Raw genomic sequence first — 22,811 nt, forward strand, 5'->3', positions numbered from 1 at the left:
AAAATAACTTGTGAACAATTGAATAAACGTGGTTTTTACATTCTTTCAACTATGTAAGCCCCAAGACTTAATTTTTTACGAACATTCTTAAAATTGGATAAAATATAAACATTAGCGTCAGATCATCTTATTTGTGCATATCTCACGTTCTTGAACAATTTAGTTATTGAAAACATGTACCTAATATTGTAGCTCTGCCCCTAGTGATGTATATGTTGTAGAACAAGCATTAAATATGTATAAATATTTAATCACAAACTCAGTAACTAAAACAACCTATGAATTCAGTGGCAAATTTAAAACTCATAAACTTCAAATTATGATTGCAAATACCATATCATGAAATTTCTCCAATACCAAAAGTATTTCTCAATTATAATATTAATTTTATCTCCTAAAGGACCTATAGATTACAAATGATGCCAATATCAAAGACAAAAAAGTAGGCTAACTCACACAGGCCCATGAGATAGGATGGGCCAAAATGAAAAGGGACAAAAAGGAATTTTGATGAGAATGTAGAAGAAGTTAAAAGAAGCTATGTGTATGAAGACAATAAGGTAAGGTGGTAAGAGGAAACCACAATTTTATACCCTCTGCAAGATTGCCTTTTGGTGGAGACAATTGGAGTTTCAACAAAAATAGGCCTTCTTTTGATTTGATGGATCAATGAGGGTCGTATCCTCCACTTATTCCATAGCAGGCTAATTTCCAAGAACTAAATCACGGACCTTAGGTTCATATTTGGTTGGTGGAAAGTGTTTTTGAAATGAATTTATTTTTCTTTAATTTAAGAAAAATAACTTTTCGATATAAATTAAAAAAATTATTTTTCAAGACTCTCTTTCAACCTCACCACACGACTCGTATCAGGACCCGACCTCGATCACGACTCAGGTTCCAACTCCCGACCCGAGACCAGAGTCCCTACCACAACATCGAAACCCAAATGCTGACCACGACATCAACCTTGAATCTGACATAGGACCCAACTTCTGACCTCGATCCAGGACAAACTCCCGACTCTAATTCTGACACCAGACTCTCAATCTTGATCGAGAACCCAACATCGACCTAGTACTTGGGACCCGGGACCTAACTCCCAATTCAACACCAAACTTTCGACCTCGACCTGAGACCCAAACCCAACCTAGGACCCACCACTCGACCTAGGCCCAGAAATCGACTCATGAACTGGACTCAAGATCCGTGCTTGATCTCAACCAAGTACCCGACTCCCGAACCCAACCTTGATCTGAGACCCAAGATTCGACTCCCAACCCCAACCTCGACCCTAATGTAAGACCTAACTCCTAACCTAGGACCTGACTTTCTAACCCCGACCCTAACCTTGACCTTGGACTAGACCCTAACCCCAACCTAGCATCCAACTTTGACTTGCGATCCTGACTTGAGACTTGATTCCTGACCTTGACCTTGCCCCCAAGACCAACTATCGACTTCTGCCCCTACTCTAACTTGGGACTCGACTCCTTAATTCCCAACCCTTACTCTGAACCTAACCCCGACTTAGAACTTATCCCAACCCCAACTCTGACCTCGACCCCTACTTAGGGTCAAGTTCAGGTCTTAGCTTGGTTTCGGTTCTTTGATCTTGGATCGAGATTAGGTCGAGTCAGAGTCAAAGTCGAAGTTGGGTCCCAAGTCGGGTCTAAGGTAAGTTTTTGGGTCTCAGGTTAGGGTTAGCCCAAGCTCGGGTTAAGGATTAAGTTCTGAGTTGAGGTCGAGGTCAAGTCCCAAGTTGGGAATAGGGTTAGGGTTGTGTCTCTGGTCAGTGTAGGTTTCAGGTCAGGGTCGGGCGGGAGTCGACATTTGTGTTCGATGTCATAGTATTTGCTTAGATTACACCTAAATGCTCTTCCAATAATATTTTCTTCTTACTAATCAAACACTAAAAAAAAAAATTACTTATTTTCCGAAATTATTTTCCTCAATATCAAAACACCCTTACACTGAAAAAAAGTTGAATGTGTAATATACGCATAATCATGTATAATAACGTGAAAAAAAATTATTTTTGAGTCATTTCTAATAAGCTAACAATATTTTTTACCATTTTTCATGCAACAAATTTGATAGTGATACTACCATGTAGTGGGCTCTCTTCCCCACAGCCTTTTACCCCTCCCCCACGCCACCCCACACACACAAAAGAATCCTTTTTTTTCTTTCTATGGATCATGGAATTTGAGTCTCCCAATACAAGAAAAAATGTTACACTATGAAGATACTGCAGGTGGTAAGGGCACAGCTTCTTTAAAAGACCCAAAAAAATTACATTTTCATGTTTATTTCCTGTTTCCATTTGCTTTCCATTGAATACAACCAAACCCCACAAAAAGAAAAAAGAAAAATATCACATTTTTTCTTGAGGTTCTTTTTATGATATAAAGGTCCTTCACATACCATTCATCACACATAAGCCAAATTTGCTTTCCTTAGTCCCTTTTCATGTCCAAGACTACCATTTTCAAACACCCTTTTTGGCCCTTTTCTTTGTTCTTGATAAATATTTTTGCTGCATGCAAATGTGAGTACTTGAACTAAACACAAAAAAGATCAAAACTTGCAAGCCAAATTTACTTTCCTTAGTCCATTCTCATGTCCAAGATTACCATTTGCTCACACCTTTTTGGCCCTTTTCTTTGTTCTTGCTAGATTTTTGCCTAAAACACAAAAAAGATCAAATCTTGCAAGTTAATTTTGCTTCTTCAGTCCCTTTTCATGTCCAAGATTGCCATTTTCAAACACCCTTTTGGCCTTTTTCTTTGTTCTTGATAAGATTTTGCAACATACAAGTGTGAGAACTTGACCAAAAACACAAAAAGATCAAATCTTGGAAGTTAACTTTAGCTATAGAGGTTAAATTATTAGAGGGATTTGTTTTCCTCAGTCCCTTTTCATGTCCAAGATTGCCATTTTCAAACACCCTTTTGACTTTTTTATTTGTTCTTGATAGATATTTTCCTATATGTAAATGTAACAACTTGAACTAAAACACAAAAAGATTAAATCTTGCAAGTTAATTTTGGCTATAGAGGTTTAAGGTTATTGAAGGGGTTTTCTTGATTTTATCATGGATGGATTTGTGAGAAGCTTTTTGTGGGTAAACCACTATAGCAAGAAGCAATGCAGGTGTTTATTTGGGAGAATGAGAGCAGCAATGAAGAAATTAGCATTGAAAAACAAAAGACAAGTGAAATTCCAGTATGATCCTTCAAGTTATGCTCTCAACTTTGATGATGGAAACTTTGATTTGGGAGACAGAGAAAGGGCATTTAGGACATTTCATCAGCAAACTTCTAAACTTCAGAGTTATTCTATAACTAGTACTACTACTGCTACATTGGTTTATGTACTATGGGTGGAGACTTAGAAATTCTGGTCATTCTCTGCTTCGCTTGTTATCTCATTTCATTTTGAATAGTTTTGAGTTTTTATTAAGATACATTACTGCAGTCATTCCTTTTTTTTTTTTTTTTTTTTATGACAGTGGTGTCGGATCAGTTTGTGTATGCCTCGACTATTCTGCTGAGCACGCTATTTTCCATCATCACATTTATTTGCATTGCCCACTAATCTTAGGCAACAGTGCTAGGCGTCCTGACCTACTATACCCGAGTTGCACCCCTGACACACTTGATATATCTACAAACCCTTCATCCTAACCAACTATACTTGATGTAAAGCCGTAGCCGAACAAGATGGAGGGAAAGAGTTCATCTAAATTTCTATCGACGGAAAATTATACCTCATCAAAAATAAAAATGTTTTTAAAAAAAATCATATATAAACTATTAAATCTCCTTCATATAAGAAAAGATTCAAGATCTTATTTTAGTGGTGAAGGGATTTCAGTACATTGGGGTGAATAAATGGGGAAAAAAATGGAGATTTGGTCCTAAGTTATCAGTGTCTTTATTTTGACAGATTGAAATGAATAGCTTATCTTTTTTATATGTCCTCCACAAGTTTCAAACACAAATCAGTTTTTATGAAACCTTGATACGATACGAAAGTACAAACTATGTTCATGTACATTGTAATCGATAAACAGACACAACATTAATCTAAGAAACCATAATTTGATAAAAATGAAAGCAACTATAGTTCTTGAAAGAAGAAAGATACATCATCTTCAAGCAGTTGGCAAAGTTGTGGTCATCCTTCAAACAGCAGAATCTTCTTCCAGTGTAGCAGTTGATAAATCATTTATGCGCGGATAAACAGCTTTTTCACCAAGCTGATTTTGTGCCCATATTAACATCTTCAATAGGCTTGGAAGCTTTGGATCTGTTTAAATCAAAGATTTTTAATCATAAAAATTAGCATTTCATACCATGATCTTCTACAAATACATATTCCTAGTTAGGTTTATATCACACAAGTTCTTTTCTTTGATCGGGTGTCCCAAATATAAAATCAACAAAAGCTTTTTCAAACTCCTTTCCGAGGATCTATCAGAAACAATCTCTCTACCTCTAAGGTAGGGGTAAGATCTGCATGCATTTTACCCTCCCCAAACCCAACCACACTGGGTATGTTGACCAGACTTTGAAAGTCATTAAATTAACCTACTCCCCCCCTCTTCCTCTTCCTGAGAAGTGTGAGGAGGAGGATCATCAACGGCGTATTTAAAGGAAAGGAGACTAACCCTTTTCATGGCTTTGGCTGGTGAGGATTGCAGCATTGACCTCACTAGCGGTCTTTAGCCGCTGTGATACATCTAGAAGCTCTCCAATAGGGCAGTTGGATACATCTTCAAAGGCCAATAATGCAACAGTCTTCTCCAATTCTTCTAAGAAGCTTTGCTGCAGAAAAAACAATTAATATCCATCATGTACTAAAAGAGGTGGGTTACACATGGGATTGCGTCAACCAAAGCTTCTTTTTTTAAGAGTAAAAGATGCTATCAATCTCAAGCCAAGTCATCAGAAACAAAAGTAGCTATTGCCCACGCCCCATAACGCTCGGCAGCCTCAGCCTCCTAGGGAGGATGACCAAGAGAAAGGAACCCCCGACGCTGGCAGCTTAGGGGTGGAGACAGGGAAAGATCACTTAGAAATACAGCAATCTTTTTCATCTTTAAGAGCCCATAGGCTTTTTTCAGCATCCACCCATCCAAATTCTCCGTACATTTCAAATTATATACTTCACGCGATTAAACAAAAATTTAGATTCAAGGCTAGTATTGCCCTCATAAAAGGCATCTCCCTAGCAAGTGATTGAGTAGGGAAACAGAGAACATTCGTTGATTGCAGCCTTCCCTCTGCAGAAATGCAAAGGGGTTGTGTGTCCATGCCTCAAACTTGTAGCCTACATGTTACTACTTGAGGAACAACTATATTGTTGGCTAAAAAAAAGAGATTTAGGGGAATCAAGAAGAAAGATTTATATATTAATTACATTTTCCTCTCCCCTTGGAGCGAGCTCCTCTTGAGCAAACTCCAGAGCCTCTTCAACCTTTCCATTCCTTATCAACTCTATCAGCCTTTGTTGCTGGAGGTGGAAAAAGAGCTGGGGGTTTGTATCCAGTATCTGCATCCAAGAAGGTAAACTATGTTAAGATCAACCAAAAATATTCACAATAAGCAGGTGTTCATTTTGCAAAGTTTCAATTCCAAGTATGAAGAATCTCTTAATAAGTAAGCTTTTAAGATGATAAAAGAGAAAGTTATGAGAAATGCAAAGGCAAACATACATGTGTATAACACACCTGCTGCACAGTAACAATAATACAAGGAAAGATAAAAGAGAGGGGTAGCAGAGGGGTATGCTTGGGTTTATCTCATCCTTGATCTGATACCAACTATATTATGGGGTCTTTTACAATGCATAATGATACAAATTAGAAGATACATGTCCATGTAGAAAGTGAAGTCATGGTCCCTCTTTGTCTCATCGAAATTCTCAATAGTAAAGGAAAGTTGAAGGTTTCACATAGTAAGCATCTCACGCAAGTTCAGATCAACGAAGGAAGTCAAGGCTTTGCGTAGCAAAGTTCTCTTTTTCCCAGACAGTTCAGAGACAGAATGCTGATGATAGAGGAATCACTTAATTTTTACATGCAGTATTTCCTTGAAAGATTATGGATTCACAGTTCAGTTCAAATTCCACTATACAAAATCCCATTATTTCTTCACATGTTTACTTATCTTCCAGTTAAAAGCACAGGAACACTACAAGAAACAACAATTAGAAGCTTATATATGTGCTGTCAGCAAGAAAGGAAATTGAGGGGACTGCAATTTCTACCAGATAGAGGGTATTTTTTGCTCAAATTCATTGAAAACAAAAGATTTCTTTTGTTCATAAATTGCTTAATTCATGGCAAACAAAACTTCTCTTCTGTTCATAGGACCTTTCTTCCACAACTTTCAGTTCCTTTTTAATTTCTGTCCACAAATTCTACTTTATTCCCACAATTACTAGAACAAAAAAGAAAAGATATTACTGAATACCTGGCTTCTTATCAGAAACACTCCCCATAGCACTCTTCCATTTCAATCATCATAATTGAAACCATATAATCATCATATTTGATTCTATATTTACATCTCACTGGATGCCTGGCTCTTCTTTTTCTTTTTCTTTTTTGAAAGGAGACATCAGAATTCAATGAGAATTAACATTTAGAATCAATTTTGATTATTTGCATTTAGAAACCGCAATCCCATTAAATCTCACCTTAATATCATTATCCTTTTGTAATGATGGTGTACGGGCACACACCTCGACTATTCAACCGCACACTTGCTATCTCCCACCAACATGTATCAATAACTCTACCCACCAAGGTTTAGGTAAATGGCAGAAAATCACCTTGTATTTTTTTACCTCTGCTTGGATTTGAACATAAATCTCATTATTTTTATATTGGACAAACTTGAAAAGCATATCTTCTATATTACTTCTACTTATTCAAAAACCATTACTCTCTGAAATGTTTCTCCAATTCAAGCTTTTAAATGGCTCTCGTGCTAATTTCATCAACTAACATAATAGTGTACACCATGAACCTATTACTTAACTCATCCATAGACTAACATAAACAAGTAGATCCTGATATAAACCCACAGCCCAAGAGATGCAAACTCCTCTGTATTCCCTCCAACTGGTCTCACACTTATGATGGCTCTTTTATACTTCTTTTATGGCATTTATGCATTTGATAGTTATTCCTTACTTTTCTCGATTTGTGTGTGGCATTCCTTTCTTTTCCAATCTCCACCAGAGGACCTTTCTCTGTGCTTAATATAAGTTTTCTCTAGGTCAATAAATATAATTTGAAGATCCTTCATTTTCTCCCCCAAAAACTTCTATTAATATGCAGATGACACTTAGGTGTTTTGTGAAGCAGAGGCAAAACAAATTCTGATATTGAGGGTTATTTTTGTCATTTTTGAAGCTGTCTCTGGTCTCCACATAAACTGGGGAAAAAGCTTCATCTATCCTATCAACAATGTGCTTAATATAGATGTTTTGGCCAGTAAACTGGGAGGCGAGGTTGGGGAGCTTCCAACTACTTAACTAGGCATGCCTTTGGGAGCTAAAAGCAAATCCAAAGGCATATGGAATGGGGTCCTGGAGAAATGTGAAAAGAGACTTACTAACTGGAAGAGCCAGCATTTGTCCTTGGGAGGAAGATTGACTTTAATCAACAGTGTGATGGATGCATTACCCTCTTATATGATGTCTGTCTTTCTGATGCCAGCCAATGTATCTAATAACATTGATGCCCTTAGAAGGAATTTCCTATGGCAAGTAGTGAAGATAAGAAGAAGTTCCATCTAGTTAAATGGGAGGAACTGATTGTGAGTAAGAGTACAGGAGGTCTACAGATCAGACACCCGAGGAAACAAAATCAGAGCCTAATGATGAAATGGTTGTGGAAGTTTGCAAATGAAGACAACATTCTCTGGAAAGAGGTCATCGCAGCAAAACATGGTATGGAAGATAAGTGGATGACTAAAATGGTAAGTACTCCGTATAAATGCACTCTTTGGAGGGCAATCAGAAATTTATGGTCAGTACTATATCACAGAACCAGGGTAGAAGTGGGAGATGGTTTTAAGACATCCTTTTGGGAGGACAAATGGAATGGGGCAGTCCCTATGAAACAATTACCTCCTGAATTGTTTATTTTATGTCAACAGCAACAGGCCACTGTGGCTACAATGTGGACTGGACAAGGATGGAATTTGTTCCTAAGGAGGAACCTTCATAACTGGGAGATAGACAAAGTGGCAGATTTTCAAGATTCAGTAGGCTCATTCAGCAACCTCACTGAAAAGAAGGACTTGCTGATGTGGAAGAATGACACCAAAGGTCAATTCTCAGTAAATTCTATTTATAAGGAACTCAACAAGAATGCAGGACAGGAGACAGATTGGCCATGGAAGATGATCTGGAAACCAAAGGCACCCTACAAAGTAAATTGCTTCATGTGGTTGTTGACAAAAGAAGCAGTTCTGACTCATAAAAATTTAAACAAAAGAGGCCTTCAGTTGGCCTCTAGATGTACCTTATGCGGAGAGCATGCAGAGACAATTAAACATCTTTTTTTGTATTGTACATGGACAGAACTATGGAGAATGTTCATCTGTCTAAAAGGGGATAAGATGGGTGAAACCAGGGACCATTAAAGGAGTTCTGAGCAGCTGGAATAGAGATGGCAATACTTCAGATAAGGAGAAGAGATGGAAACTTGTCCCGGCATGCATTTGGTGGACAATTTGGAAAGAGAAACAAAAGCAGTTTTGAGAATGTGCAGAACAACTTACAGAAGATCAAAATGAATTGCTTAGCTCTTTTTTATTTTTGGTGTAAACAAGATATATACTAGGACAGAAGACATCTTTGATGTGCTAGATTGTTTATAGGCAACAGTTTTGAAGGGGAACTACACTTCTCTGTATTTCTCTGTAAGTTGTAACACTTTTGAAGGGGAACTACACTTCTGTTGTAGTAAACCTGTGGATATATAGACTAAAGTTACCAGTTTCAAAAAAAACTTCTATCAATCTTCTTAGAAAATTTAGTGTCTATAGCAGACCTACAACCCAGTTCTATCACCCTTGTCGCATCCCTACATCTATGCTCTATCATTCTTTTTCAATGTTTCATGATATGACTCATAAGAAGTTCCATATGCCAACAACTCACACAACTTTGAATATTTCCATTTTCCTATATACAGAAGCCAAGGTACTCTTTGTCCATTTGTTTAGCATATTTGCACTCCTTGACAAGACTTTAAGCCATATTTTTGTAACATCTACAGAACACTTTCAGACCTCTATCAGGATACCATTTGGACAAGAATAAGAGCCCGTTTGGATGGGCTTAAAAAAAGTAACTTTTATGTATGGAGTGCTTTTAGAACTTTAAAGTGCTGAAAGTTATTTTTATAAATAAGCAGTTGAGTGTTTGGATAAAAGTGCTTAAATGATGAAAATTATGTGAATTTTAGGGTTAAAAGAATAAAAATGGTAGTTTGGGAATTTAGTTAAAATATAAGGGATATAAAAGTAATTTTCATGGTCAAAGAAAATGACTTTAAGCACTTAGAAAAAAAAAGTTAGGAATCCTAACTTTTCATTTTTGACTGACTTTAAGAATTTTCTGGCTTAAAGTTAGCATTAGGCAAACACGTCCAAAAGCTGAAAAGGGGCTTTAAGTTGGTTTTGACAAACTTAAAGCCAATCCAAACGGGCTCTAAGTTTGTTCTGATCAAACTAACAAGATACCAAATAAGGATAAAATCTTCAAATTTCCTAAATATTCTTTAACCATAATAAACAAAAGTGTTATACATACAGCCAATCTTATCTTTTGGATGTAGATGCAAATTTCAAGATTGTGCAGAAAAGCACCTTGTTCAAGATATATATATATATTAAAACTTTTATAAAAAAGGGGGTTGGCAGGCACAGTAACTCCTCTCGTGCAAATTCATGAAAGTTGAGTAGCAAACTAATAACACCAATAGTGGTTGCTTCAATCTTAATATAAGGACTGGCACAGAATAGTATCATCAAAGAGTTTCCATACTCATGTTTAAATGACATCTGCTTTCACTACGTAATGCCTGCACACCCCTTTTCAATCATTTTATTAGCTGTGATAAATGTGTGATAGTCTAATGATAAGAGCTGTCCACCTCCAATCATGACAAAGGGGGAAAATATAGGGAAATTTACAATAAAAACAGTTGTAGTGATTTTATTGAACTGAAATTGACTATATATGTGACTCGTAATAGACTGCCCTTAGATTTCAGTGTTTCTATTCACAATATAGTGCAACTCCAGAACAATTCAGACTGCAATTCGAGATAATATCTTCCCTGCTTTTGGAACAAAATGCACCGAGTCACAATAACATGGTTTCTTCTTATACTAAATGTAAGACACGATATTTAAACAGTCAGCCAAAAGTACCTTAGCACTGATTTGATCATTTACCATAAATAAATATTTCAATTACGAATATTGCATAAAGTCAATATCATTTCCTGTCTTCTAGAAGGATAAAAGACACACCTAGTTCATTCAAAACATAACTTTTATTGTGAATGTTAATATGTAACATGACTTCACCATTATGAAGTATGTTTGGCATCAACTTAGAGAAACTTACTCCACCCAAATAGGAATGAAAGACGAAGATGAATTTGCTTATGAATGATAAGAACAAAAGGCATTCAACAACAACATACCCAGTGAAATCCCACAGGATAGGGTCTGATAAGGGTCTAGTGTACGCAGACCTTACCTCTACATCATGGATGTAGAGAGGTTATTTCCGAAAGACCCTCAGCTCAAGTAACACACATCAAAGCAGTTTGAAATGGGAAAAATAGCAATCATACCTCAGGATTCAAATCATTAACCTTCTCAATTGCATCCTCTACATTACCAGCCTGTACAGCCTTTTTAACCGCCATTCGATCAGTGATAGTAGCAAGATCTATATCAGCTATTCATTCATAAGGAGAAGCATCTAGATGTACATATGCAATGACACAAATTCGTACAATAAAATGAAGTGAGCAACCAAAAAGATCACAGAAGGATACGATCTGTTCCAGATTCCTTTCTGAACTTTTCCGCTGCATCTACATAACCCTCTGTGACTAAAAAGTTCATCACTAATTTATTCATATCTTCTTTTCTAATTTTTACATCATTTAGCTTTTTCTCCCATTCTTCTCTCGTGATTACTTTCTTTGATGTTGCCTGCAAAGGGGGAAAAGGAAAAAAATAAGAATAAAATAAATGTATCAATGCACCATCTAAAACCTGTAAGTTTGGTGGTAGCAAAATCTTATATGAGCAATGATTGAAACAATTATTAACAAGTTAAGCCATATGCAGCTTTTAGCAAGCCATTCAAAAGTAAGAATCTGACTCATATACATAATTGGACCAAAACTCAACTTAATTGAACTTATCACTACCATATCCAATAGCATCAAGCACATTGCCATATGCAGCTTTTGGCAAGCCATTCAAAAGTAAGAATCTGACTTATCACTACCATATCCAATCGCATCAAGTACATTCCAAATCCAATAGCATATCCAATAGCATCAAGTACATTCCACATCTCACAAATTCGTTTTAAGCATCATTGCAGACTATGCACACTAGTCTAATAACCTTTTAAGATCAAGGCTCGATATTCCAGAAGAATGGTATACAACAACATACGCAATGTAACCCCACAAGTGGGCTCTGGGGAGGGTGGTATGTATGTTGCCTTACCCCTACCTTGTGAAGGTAGAGAGTTTGTTTCCGATAGACCCTCGGCACAAGTAAAGCATATCAAAAACAGTATGAAGGAAATAAAGTAGTGATGAATCCAAGTAGAAAATAGTAGAAAAAGAACAGTATCAAAAACAAATAATATGGCAACTGAAGAACAGGAAACGACGGGTAATAATATAAGATAGTAGGAGATAATACTAATACGGGAAACTAGACAACACTCGGTTACCTACTAACACTCTACCCTAATCCTCGTCCTTCATATCCTCCTATCTAGGGACATGTCCTGAGTGAGCTGCAAGTGTGTTATGTCCTGCCTAATCCCCTCTCTCCGATACTTCTTCGGCCTACCTCTACCTCTTCGCAGCCCCACCATAGCCAGCCGCTCATACCTCCTCACTGGGACATCTATACATCTCTTCTTCACATGTTTTAACTATCTTAGTTTCTCCTCTCTCATCTTGTCCACCATGGAGGTCACTCTCACCTTGTCCCGAATATCTTTGTTCTTAATAACATATATCTTAATATCCCCACACATCCCTCTCAACATCCAGAAGAGTGGTATGAATACATATAATTAGAAAAGGTCAATTAAAATGGAGAAATGTTACTAAATGTTATGCCATATGAAGATACCAACCAAAGTGGGAAAAAAAGTTATATAGAACGGTTGTAAGACCAACAATATTACAAGAAAGTGAATAGTAGACTTTTAAGGTCCAATACATCCACAAGATGAGTGTCGCATAGACGCGGACGCCAAACTGGATGTGCGGTCATATAAAATGGTCCAATTGAAGGTACAAGTTGCACACATGGAGGATAGATAGATAGATAGATAGATAGAGAACAAAGTTGCTTGAGACAGTTTCCTCATTTTCCATGTCGACCTTCCGATGCATCAATCCATAGGTGTGAAATCATGGTGATTGAAGGGGTTAAAAAGGGAACAAACTAAAACTAAATTTACATGGAAGAAGGTTGTTATGAAAGACTTATAGTTTCTTAAAATCCATGCATACTTAATGACAAAAGAGCACAATAAAAGAAAAAAGATCCATATAGTTGATACTAACTAGTTGGAGTTAAGTTTTAGTCAGGTTGGTATGCTTTACTTTTTAGGAGTTCGGAGCTAGAAGTAAACAAAGAGTGACAGAAAATAACAAAGTGTTACGTCCTTTCTTTTGTTTTATGGTTAGATCAAATAGAAGGAGACATCAATTACAGAATATTAGATTGATATGGGTCACTCGAGGAGTCTCGTAATCTTATTAGACAGTAATACACCAATAAAAACATAGAGAATTTCTAGTTTTAAAGACCCTAAGTTATAGAATATCATATTAAGATGGTTCTAAATATAGCAACTTGAGCAGTAAGGATCCATACAACTAGCCTGGGAGTGAAGCGTAATAGTAATTGTTGTTGTTGTTGCAGTAGTAGTTTCATGAGCTTTCTCTATATCCCAGAATCTTTTATATGCACATACCAATATCCGAGTACAACTTACAACAACAACAACAACAACCCAGTGAAATCCCACAACATGGGTCTGGGGAGAGTACAACTTAAACATGAAAATTCTAAAAAATCATAAAACCCATAAAAAGGCATTGACATAATTTCAGATCTACGACCTTGATCATTAACCTATTGTTCCATTATACACAACAACAACAAAGAACAACATAACCAATGAAATTCCAAAGTGGGGTCCAGGGAGGGTACTTGTGGAGGCAGAGAGATTGTAGTTATGAAAAAGAAGAGAAGGCAATGAAGGAAACATGGCAACTAATAAGGAAAGCAGTGCAGAGAATTCAGAAAAGGAACAAAAACAACAACAAAATAATAGTGTGATAACCAAAACACAATAAACAACATATGATGCTAGATATCAAAAGTAAGAAACTACAATAATAATGTCAATACTACGATAAGCACCACCAAGCCTAAACCCGTTATCCACGAATCAATCAATCAAAGCATCAATCCTAAATTAGTTCGAATAAGCAATATGAATGAAACTAACAACTATTTTTATGTCTCAATAAACCTAATACAATCCTTGAAGTTTCTTTGTGTTTGACACCAGCATTTTTTTGTTGAACTAATATAACTCCAAAACAAAAAGACCTAATTGACAGGAAAAAACTGAATCACGAAAAGAACATTAGAGTACCAGGTCTTCGAATTCAGCTAATTCACAAATCGCAAGCCAGAACAATGACATTGGCATTCAAAATTACGCCTTCAATTCCTTTTTCCGATTCCGATTGTGCCGTCTCCTAGAGGAAATAAAGTTGAATAAATTAACCCAGAGGGGATAGAATACAGAAAGTTCTTGAGTAGTAATTTTTTTTCTAATAATGTGAGTAAATATGTTTTTGGTGGAATAGGATTCCCTGTTTTGGCTGGTCTTTAACAACTTGTCTATTGAAACTAGGAGCTTGTTTAGCCAAGCGGCTAAAAATTGCTTATTTTTAGAAATACTTATAATAAAATAGTTTTTGAGAAAAGTGCTTTTAAGAAAAACTAATTTATATTTGGTTAATTCATTTGAAAAATGCCTTTAATAAGCAGATTGTGCTTGTCTAAATTTTTTTTAAATGTGTTTTTGAGAGTCAAATTCAGAAAAAAAAACAGGTATCAATGCACTTTTAATATTAAGGTTATATTATAGAGAGAAACTATTTTAAATATCTATTATAAATTGTAATTAATTTTTTATTTTTGTTTAATTAAAAAGTACATATTACAAATTTTCAATCAATATTATACATAGATAAATCAAAGAAACTATTAAATATTGATATAATATTAACATGATGATTTAAATATAATAAAAACACCAAGAAAAATAATTTTTTAAAAAATTCCATTAATTATAAAATAATACTATATAAAACATAAAATAAAATGTTATTGTGTAAAAATGAAGAATAAAATTCTTAAATGGAACTTAACCAAACTTATGAGATATGCTAATTAATTAACAGGGGCTAAATTAGTAATTATGTATAAATGAAAGGGCAATTTTGTCTTGAAGAAAATTGTTTTCTGCTTCTGCTTTTTTAAGAAGTAGAAATTTTTGGTTTCGTCTCAACAGCATGAAAACAGCTTGTGGTTCTATTTAAAAACAATTTTACTGATTCACTAAACACCTTAAATTTTCAAAAAAAATGTTTTTGACCTCCTAACCACTTGGCCAAACTAGCTCTAGGACACGTTTGGTATGACTGATAACAGGAGATAATTATGGAATAAAAATTTTAGTATTGTATTGATAGTTTAAATATGATGTTTGTTTTGATTGTTACTTAGATTTTATTCTATCGTATCATTAAAATTTATCGTTATGTAACGGCCGAAAAGTCTCATTTTGTGTAATGACTAATTTGGTGTGATCGCGTTGTTACCTTAATTTTCTCTTCTCATTTTGTCTTTACTTATTATTTAATATTCTTATTTTATCAGTTTTCCTACCTTTTTATAGTAGTTCTACCCCATACTCTACTTTTCTTGTACGTTTATCCTTCAATTATTGATGTGTGACATTATGTAACGAAGAAGAACGATACAATCTATCCAAATGTTGTATTCATTAAAACAATATGGTATGATACAATGCAACACAACACAATACATTATGAAATAATACGTAACAACCATCCAAACAATTAGTCCCTTGTTTGGTTACAAAGTTTGGGATATAACTTATTCCAGGATTAATGATTAGTACGGGATAACTTATTCTGGTATAAAATAGTTAAAATAACAAAAATACCCGCTCAAACCATTTTTATACATCACTAATATAAAAAAAGCTAAATAAGGTAGAGGGATTTTTTTGTAAACAAACAACTTATTCTTAAAATTTATGCAATGCATATTACTTTTAATACAATAAGCCAAACAGTCAATAAGAAATAATACCAAAATAACTAATCTCAACATAACTAATTCCAGCATAAATGATCTCATCATGACTTGTTCAAACCATAAGTGTGAAATCATGGTGATTTAAGGGATTAAAGAGGGGACAAACGAAAACTAAATTTACATGGAAAAAAGTTGTTTTGAAAGACCTTTAATTTCTTGAAATCCATGCATACTTAATGTAAAAGAGCATAATAGAAGAAAAAGGATCTATATAGTTGATACTAGCCAGTTGGAGCTAAGGTTTAGTCAGGTTGGTATGCTTTACTTTTAGGAGTTCGGGATTAGAAGTAAACAAAGACTGATAGAAAATAACAAAGTGTTGTGTCCTTTCTTTTCTTTTATGGTTGGAGCAAATAGAAGGTGATATCAATTTCAGAATATTAGATTGACATGGGTCTAACGTTCTCAAGGAATCTCGTAATCTAGTTAGAAAGTAATACACCAATAAAAAAAGTATAGAGAATTTCTAGTGCTAGAGACCCTAAGGTATAGAATATTAGATTAAGATGGCTCTAAACAATGTTGCTCAAACTCTCCAAAAATGTTGACGGGTGCGTGCCGGATCCTTCAAAAGTAGTGCAGTTTTAGAGGATCCGACACGGGTGCGGCAACATTTTTGGAGAATCCAAGCAACATAAGTTCTAAATATACCAACTTGGTCAGTAAGGATCCATACAACCAGCTTGGGAGTGAGGCCTAACAGTAATTGTTGTTGTTGTTCCAGTAGTAGTATCATGAACTTTCTATATATCCCAGAATCTTGTATATGCACATATTAATATCTAAGTACAACTTAAACATAAAACATCTACAAACCATAAAACCCAGAATAAGGCATTAACATAATTTCAGATCCATGTCCTTGATCATAAACCTACTGACCTGTTACACAACAACAACAACCCCTACCTTGTGGAGGTAGAGAGGAGGTTGTTTTTGAAGGACCCCGTCTCTAGACAGCAAATCAAAGTAGTTATGAAATGTGATAAAACAAAAGTGAAAAAAACATAGCAACTAACAAGAAAGCACTGCAGAGCATTCAGAAAACTAGAAAAGGAACAATAACAACAACAACAAAATAATAGTGCGATAACATATGATGATCGATATCAAAAGTAAGAAACTACCACAATAAGCCTAATACTGCAACATACACCACCAAGCCTAACCCCGTTACACACGAATCAATCAATCAACTACGCCTCAATCCTAAATCAATCCAAGTAAGCAATATGAATGAAGCTAACAACTATTTCAATATCTCACTAAACCTAATACAACCCTTGTCGTTTCTTTGCATCCGATACCATTAATTTTTGCTAAACTAACACAATTCCATTAAAAAGACCTAATTGAGAGGGGAAAAAAACTGAATCATGAAAAGAGAAGTACAGTACCATGGCTTCGATTTCAGCTAATTCGCGAATCACAATCCAGAACAATGACATCAGTATTCAAAACTACGCCTTGAGACCCATTAAAAAAACCGGAGTAGTCGCCGGAGTTCCTTTTCCGGCTCGGATTTCGCCGTCTCTCCGGAGGAAATAAAGTTGAATAAATTAACCGGGATGGGAATTGAATATAGGATGTTCTTAAGTAGTAATTTTTTTTTAAAATGTGAGAATATATGTTTTAGGTGAAATAGGATTCCATGTTTTTGCCTGGTACACGTTTTGGTAGGATGTTATTGGTTATTGATCAATAAATTGAATTAAAAAAAATATTATTGATTTATTGTTATTGGTTATTAGATTAACTATTTTTTAATGATTTTATAAAAAAAATTATCAAGTTATCAGTTCGATTTTGCTTTTTAATATTGATCATTGGATAAATCGATAACTTATTAAGATTGTAGAAATTTACTATTATACCTCTACATAAATATTTTAAATATTGATATCAGTACTTTGTTGTTGGTTATTACATTTACCCTTTAGCTTTTAATTCATATTATTGGCTTAGTTATTTTATTTGTGTTGCACTTGTATATTTTTTTTCGTGTTAGTTAATATTGTTTATTGATCCCTCTATACAAAAATAAGAGGGATATTCAGAGTTGCAACAATTATAAAGGTATTAAGTTTTTAAGCCATACTATGAAAGTGTGGAAAATAGTGGTGGAGATGAGGATAAGGAGAGACGTGTCTATTTCAGAGAATCAGTTCGGATTTATGCCGGGACGCTCAACTACAGAAGTCATCCATCTTATGAGGAGACTGGTGGAGCAGTACGGGGAGAGGAAGAGGGACTTGCATATGATATTCATCGACCTAGAAAAGGCCTATGATAAAGTGTCACGAGAGATACTATGGAGATGTTTGGAGGCTAAAGGTGTACCTGTGGCATACATTAAGGTGATCAAGGACATGTATGAGGGTGTCAAAACTAGGGTAAGGACAGTCGGAGGCGACTCAGAGCACTTTCCAGTTGTGATGGGGTTGCATCAAGGATCAGCTCTTAGTCCATTTTTATTTACCTTGGTGATGGATGGATTGACGCGACAAATTCAAGGTGAGGTGCCATGGTGTATGCTGTTCGCGGACGACATAGAGCCCGTTTGGATTGGCTTTAAGTTGGTTTTGACCAACTTAAAGCCCCTTTTCAGCTTTTGGACATGTTTGCCTAATGCTGACTTTAAGCCAGAAAGTTCTTAAAGTCAGTCAAAAATGAAAAGTTAGGATTCCTAACTTTTTTTTTTCTAAGTGCTTAAAGTCATTTTCTTTGACCATGAAAATTACTTTTATATCCCTTATATTTTAATTAAATTCCCAAACTACCCTTTTTATTCTTTTAACCCTAAAATTCACATAATTTTCCTCATTTAAGCACTTTTATCCAAACACTCAACTGCTTATTTATAAAAATAACTTTCAGTACTTTAAAGTTCTAAAAGCACTTCATACATAAAAGTTACTTTTTTTAAGCCCATCCAAACGGGCTCATAGTCTTGATCGATGAGACTCGTAGCGGAGTTAATGCTAAGCTGGAAGATTGGAGACAGACCTTGGAGTCTAAAGGATTTAAGCTGAGTAGGACCAAGACAGAGTACTTAGAGTGCAAGTTCAGTGAGACACCTCAGGAGGTTGGCACTGAAGTTAGGCTTGGTGAGCAGGTCATCTTAAAGAAAAGTAGTTTCAAGTACCTTGGGTCTATTATGCAAGGCAGCGGGGAGATTGACGATGATGTCACACATCGTATTGGGGCAGCGTGGATGAAATGGAGGCTCGCTTCCGGTATGCTATGTGACAAGAAGATGCCACCTCAACCTAAGGGCAAGTTCTACAAAGTGGTGGTTAGACCGGCTATGTTATATGGGGCGGATTGTTGGCCAGTTAAGGTATCCCACGTTCAAAAGGTGAAAGTTGTTGAAATGAGAATGTTGAGATGGATGTGTGGGCATACCAGGAGCGACAAGATTAGAAATGAGGCTATTCGGGATAAGGTAGGAGTGGCCTCGGTGGAAGACAAGATGCGGGAAATGCGACTGAGATGGTTTGGGCACGTGAAGAGGAGAGACACAGATGCCCCAGTGCCGAGGTGTGAGAGGTTGGCCATGGATGGTTTCAGAAGAGGTAGGGGTAGGCCGAAGAAATATTGGGGAGAGGTGATTAGACAGGACATGGCGCACTTACAACTTACCGAGGACATAACCTTAGATAGGAGGGTGTGGAGGACCCACATTAGGGTAGAAGGCTAGTCCATAGTCTCGTTATTATTCCTTTTTAGTAGACGTATTAGCGTACTATAATTTCTTGTGGTCTGCTTTCTGTTATAATCTATTACTTCCTGTACTTTGATTGCTCTGTTTTATCTGAGTTGCTCATGTTATTTGCTAAGCTTTGAACTTCTTATCCTTATCTAACTTCTCTTATGATTTTTCTGAGCCGAGGGTCTTTCGAAAACAGCCTTCCTACCTTGGTAGGAGTCAGGTCTGCGTACACTTTACCCTCCCCAGACCCCACGTGTGGGATTTCACTAGGTTGTTGTTGTTGTTGTTGTTAATATTGTTTATATTTTATGAGCATAATGTAAAATTATATTATTGTTCTATTGGCCCAAATTATTAGAGAAACCGAAAAATCATATATTTATTTTATGAGAATTTTTTTTATTAGTTAAATCAAAAATCCAGCTGTTAAGGACTAATAACCGATAAAGTGAAAACCGAAAAGAAATATCTCATTGGTTTAACATATTTAAAAATCAAAAACCAATAAATCAAATCGAAAATACATAAAATTGAACCGAACCGACCGATGCACATCCCTAATGATGGATAATGGAGATAATTATTGGATAAAAATTTTAGTGTTGTAATATAATGTTAGTTTAAATATAATATTATTTCTTTTGTATAACATTGTTAAATTTATTGGTTGGTAAAAATAAAAAGTCTCATTTTGTGTAACGATCAGCTTTGTGTGATCGAGTTGTTACTTTAATTCTTTATTTTTATATTATTTTTATTTATTATTTAATAATCATATTTTATCCTCTACTCATAGTCTCGTACTCTATCCTAGTTTTTTGTAGGTTTATCTTTCAAATTATTAAGAGATAATTACACTCTATGCAACTCATAAATTTATTTTACATAATTTAGTCAAGATTTTTAACGCTTACTTAAATTGATCCAAAGGTGGAGCTTAAGAGCCTAGATGGTTGTCGTGGAGCCACAACCTCCTCCCAACCTCCAAAAAAATTTAAACTCGGAGCCAATGATAGACTTTAATGAAACGAATCCAATGCAATAAGAATTGTTCCAAAATTTCATTCACTACTCCAAAAAATGCAAATTACGTACGCGATTACTGTAGAAAAATCCCAAGAACAAGGTGTCAGCTATTTTCAAAATATTTCTCAATCAAATTCTATTGTGATTCATGATTGTCTCATCTATTAGGAATGATAAGCCATCACTAGATCTATCTCGTCACAAATTTTCAGAAGATTTCATTTTGTCGTTCGAAAGAAATCAACTGGCAAAGTTTGACGAATTTTCTTCCTGTATAATATTGTATCAAATTGTATATTATTATATATGGTTGTATAAATACCTTTATAATTTAGTATAGTATTATATATTGGTGTATAATATTGTATATCAAGTTTTTTAAAAAAAATTGTAAGAAAGAAATTTTGTATAATGTTGTATACCGGATGTATATTATTCTATTTCAGATTGTATTTTGGCCTAAAGATGTAATGTAAGTTTTGGCTATATTTTTCAATGTAAGTTAGGTAGTTGTATTTACATGGATTTTTTTCAATTGTTATATGTAACATTATGTAATAACAGGAAGACGATACAATCTATCCAACCATTATATTAACTAAAACAATACATTATGATATAATACAACACAATACAATACATAATAACCATCCAAAAAGTTTTTAAAAAATTTGAAATTATGTTTGAACATGACTTATAAAATATTATATTGTAAAAATATAAATTTATGCCCCCAAAAAATATTTACTATGAATTAATAAAAATAAATGGTCATGACAAAATACGAGCAAAAGTGTAAATGACCCAATATTAAAAGGAAAAACTAAGCTCATGTCTCATAAAAGCAAAATAATTACAGACAAATACCATTTTATAATTCATTACAGACAAATACCCCTTTATAATTCATACCCCAAAGCATGAGATTCGCAATCAAGATAACGTCACAGTATCAATATACTGAAATGGTATCATTGAGACTGCTTCAGTCCTTAATCTACTGGCATGGTATCATTTAGGATCGCTTCATATAATCATTAAGGATCGTTTCATATAAATGTTAAATGATACCATCATAATATATATATATTGTGATGGTATCATAGGATTTTTCTAAGTCATTCGTTATTATATTAATAATACTACCACAATATATTCGTATATTATCATTATATTAAAAATTCTTAACGAGACACTTTTAAAATCCTCAATGATACGGTCATAATATGTTGATACCTCATCGGTATCATATAGGATTAAACTCTTTTTTAAGAAATAAAAATAAAATAATTAAGAGAAAATTATTAAAATCACAATTTTATTTATTAAACTAATTAGTAAATATATTTTTTGTGATACTCCATCGAGATATTGATACCCTATCGGTATCATGTAGGGGTGGGTGCTGACGTCACATGACGTCAACAACAACAACATACCCAGTGAAATTTCACAAGTGGATCTGGGGAGGGTAGAATGCACGCAGACCTTTCCATTGCCTCATGGAGATAGAAAAGTTATTTCCAAAAGACCCTCGACTCAAAAGTGTCGGGCCCAAATAGGAGAAAAAATAAAATAATAATAATAAAACAAATAAAAGAATAAATAAATAAAATAAAATAAAAAATAATAAAAATAAAATATATATGTATATAACCACGCAACTACAATGATGCACTTAGACCTATGACCAATCATAAACCGTCACAATGCAATACGTTCTTCTATATCTACTAGCCTTCTACCCTAATCCGCTACCTCCACTCTTTTTTATCTAAGGTGATGTCCTCGGTGATATAGAGTAGCGCCATATCCTGTCTAATCACCTCTTCCCAATACTTTTTTGGTTTACCCCTATTCCTCTGCGTAACCCCCAAATTCAACCGCTCACACCTCCTAACTGGTGCATCAACACCCCTCCTCTGCACATGTCCAAACCATCTCACTTTCACTACTCTCATCTTATCAGCCACATGAGCCACTCTCACCTTCTCCCAAATAACCCCATTCCTAATCTCATCACTCCTAGTGTGACCACACATCCATCTCAGCATCCTCATCTCCGCAACATGCACCTTCTGAACATGCGAGTTCTTAACTGGCCAACACTCTACTCCATATAAAAACGCCGGTCTAACCACCATTCTATAGAACTTATCTTTAAGTTTAGGTGGTACATTCTTATCATACAGGACTCCAGAGACAAATCTTTATTTCATCCATGCTGTTCCAATGCGATGTGTGACATCATCATCAATGTCCCCACTATTTTGGATGATGGATTCAATATATTTAAAGCTTTCTCTCTTGGGGATATGTTGATTGTCGAGCCTAACTTT

At 35.1% G+C, this 22,811-nt stretch overlaps 1 protein-coding gene across 2 annotated transcripts; it reads right to left on the reverse strand.

The window, feature by feature from the left end:
* Window positions 1–3,952: 3,952 nt before the first annotated feature.
* LOC129895948 (protein GID8 homolog) lies at window positions 3,953–17,386 on the reverse strand. 2 transcript variants are annotated; one of them, XM_055971741.1, is made up of 6 exons: window positions 17,132–17,386; window positions 11,102–11,261; window positions 10,895–11,001; window positions 5,428–5,559; window positions 4,676–4,832; window positions 3,953–4,314 (listed from the first exon to the last, which is right to left on the reverse strand). In XM_055971741.1, the coding sequence occupies exons 1-6, from the start codon at window positions 17,180–17,182 to the stop codon at window positions 4,190–4,192; spliced, it is 732 nt and encodes a 243-aa protein (XP_055827716.1). In that variant the 5' UTR covers window positions 17,183–17,386; the 3' UTR covers window positions 3,953–4,189. The 2 variants fall into 2 exon arrangements, with proteins under 2 accessions (XP_055827716.1, XP_055827715.1); XM_055971740.1 differs by lacking the exon at window positions 17,132–17,386 and adding an exon at window positions 13,975–14,080.
* Window positions 17,387–22,811: the final 5,425 nt, after the last annotated feature.

The sequence above is a fragment of the Solanum dulcamara genome, chromosome 7 (genome assembly GCF_947179165.1).
Source record: "Solanum dulcamara chromosome 7, daSolDulc1.2, whole genome shotgun sequence".
Classification (NCBI taxonomy): domain Eukaryota; kingdom Viridiplantae; phylum Streptophyta; class Magnoliopsida; order Solanales; family Solanaceae; genus Solanum; species Solanum dulcamara.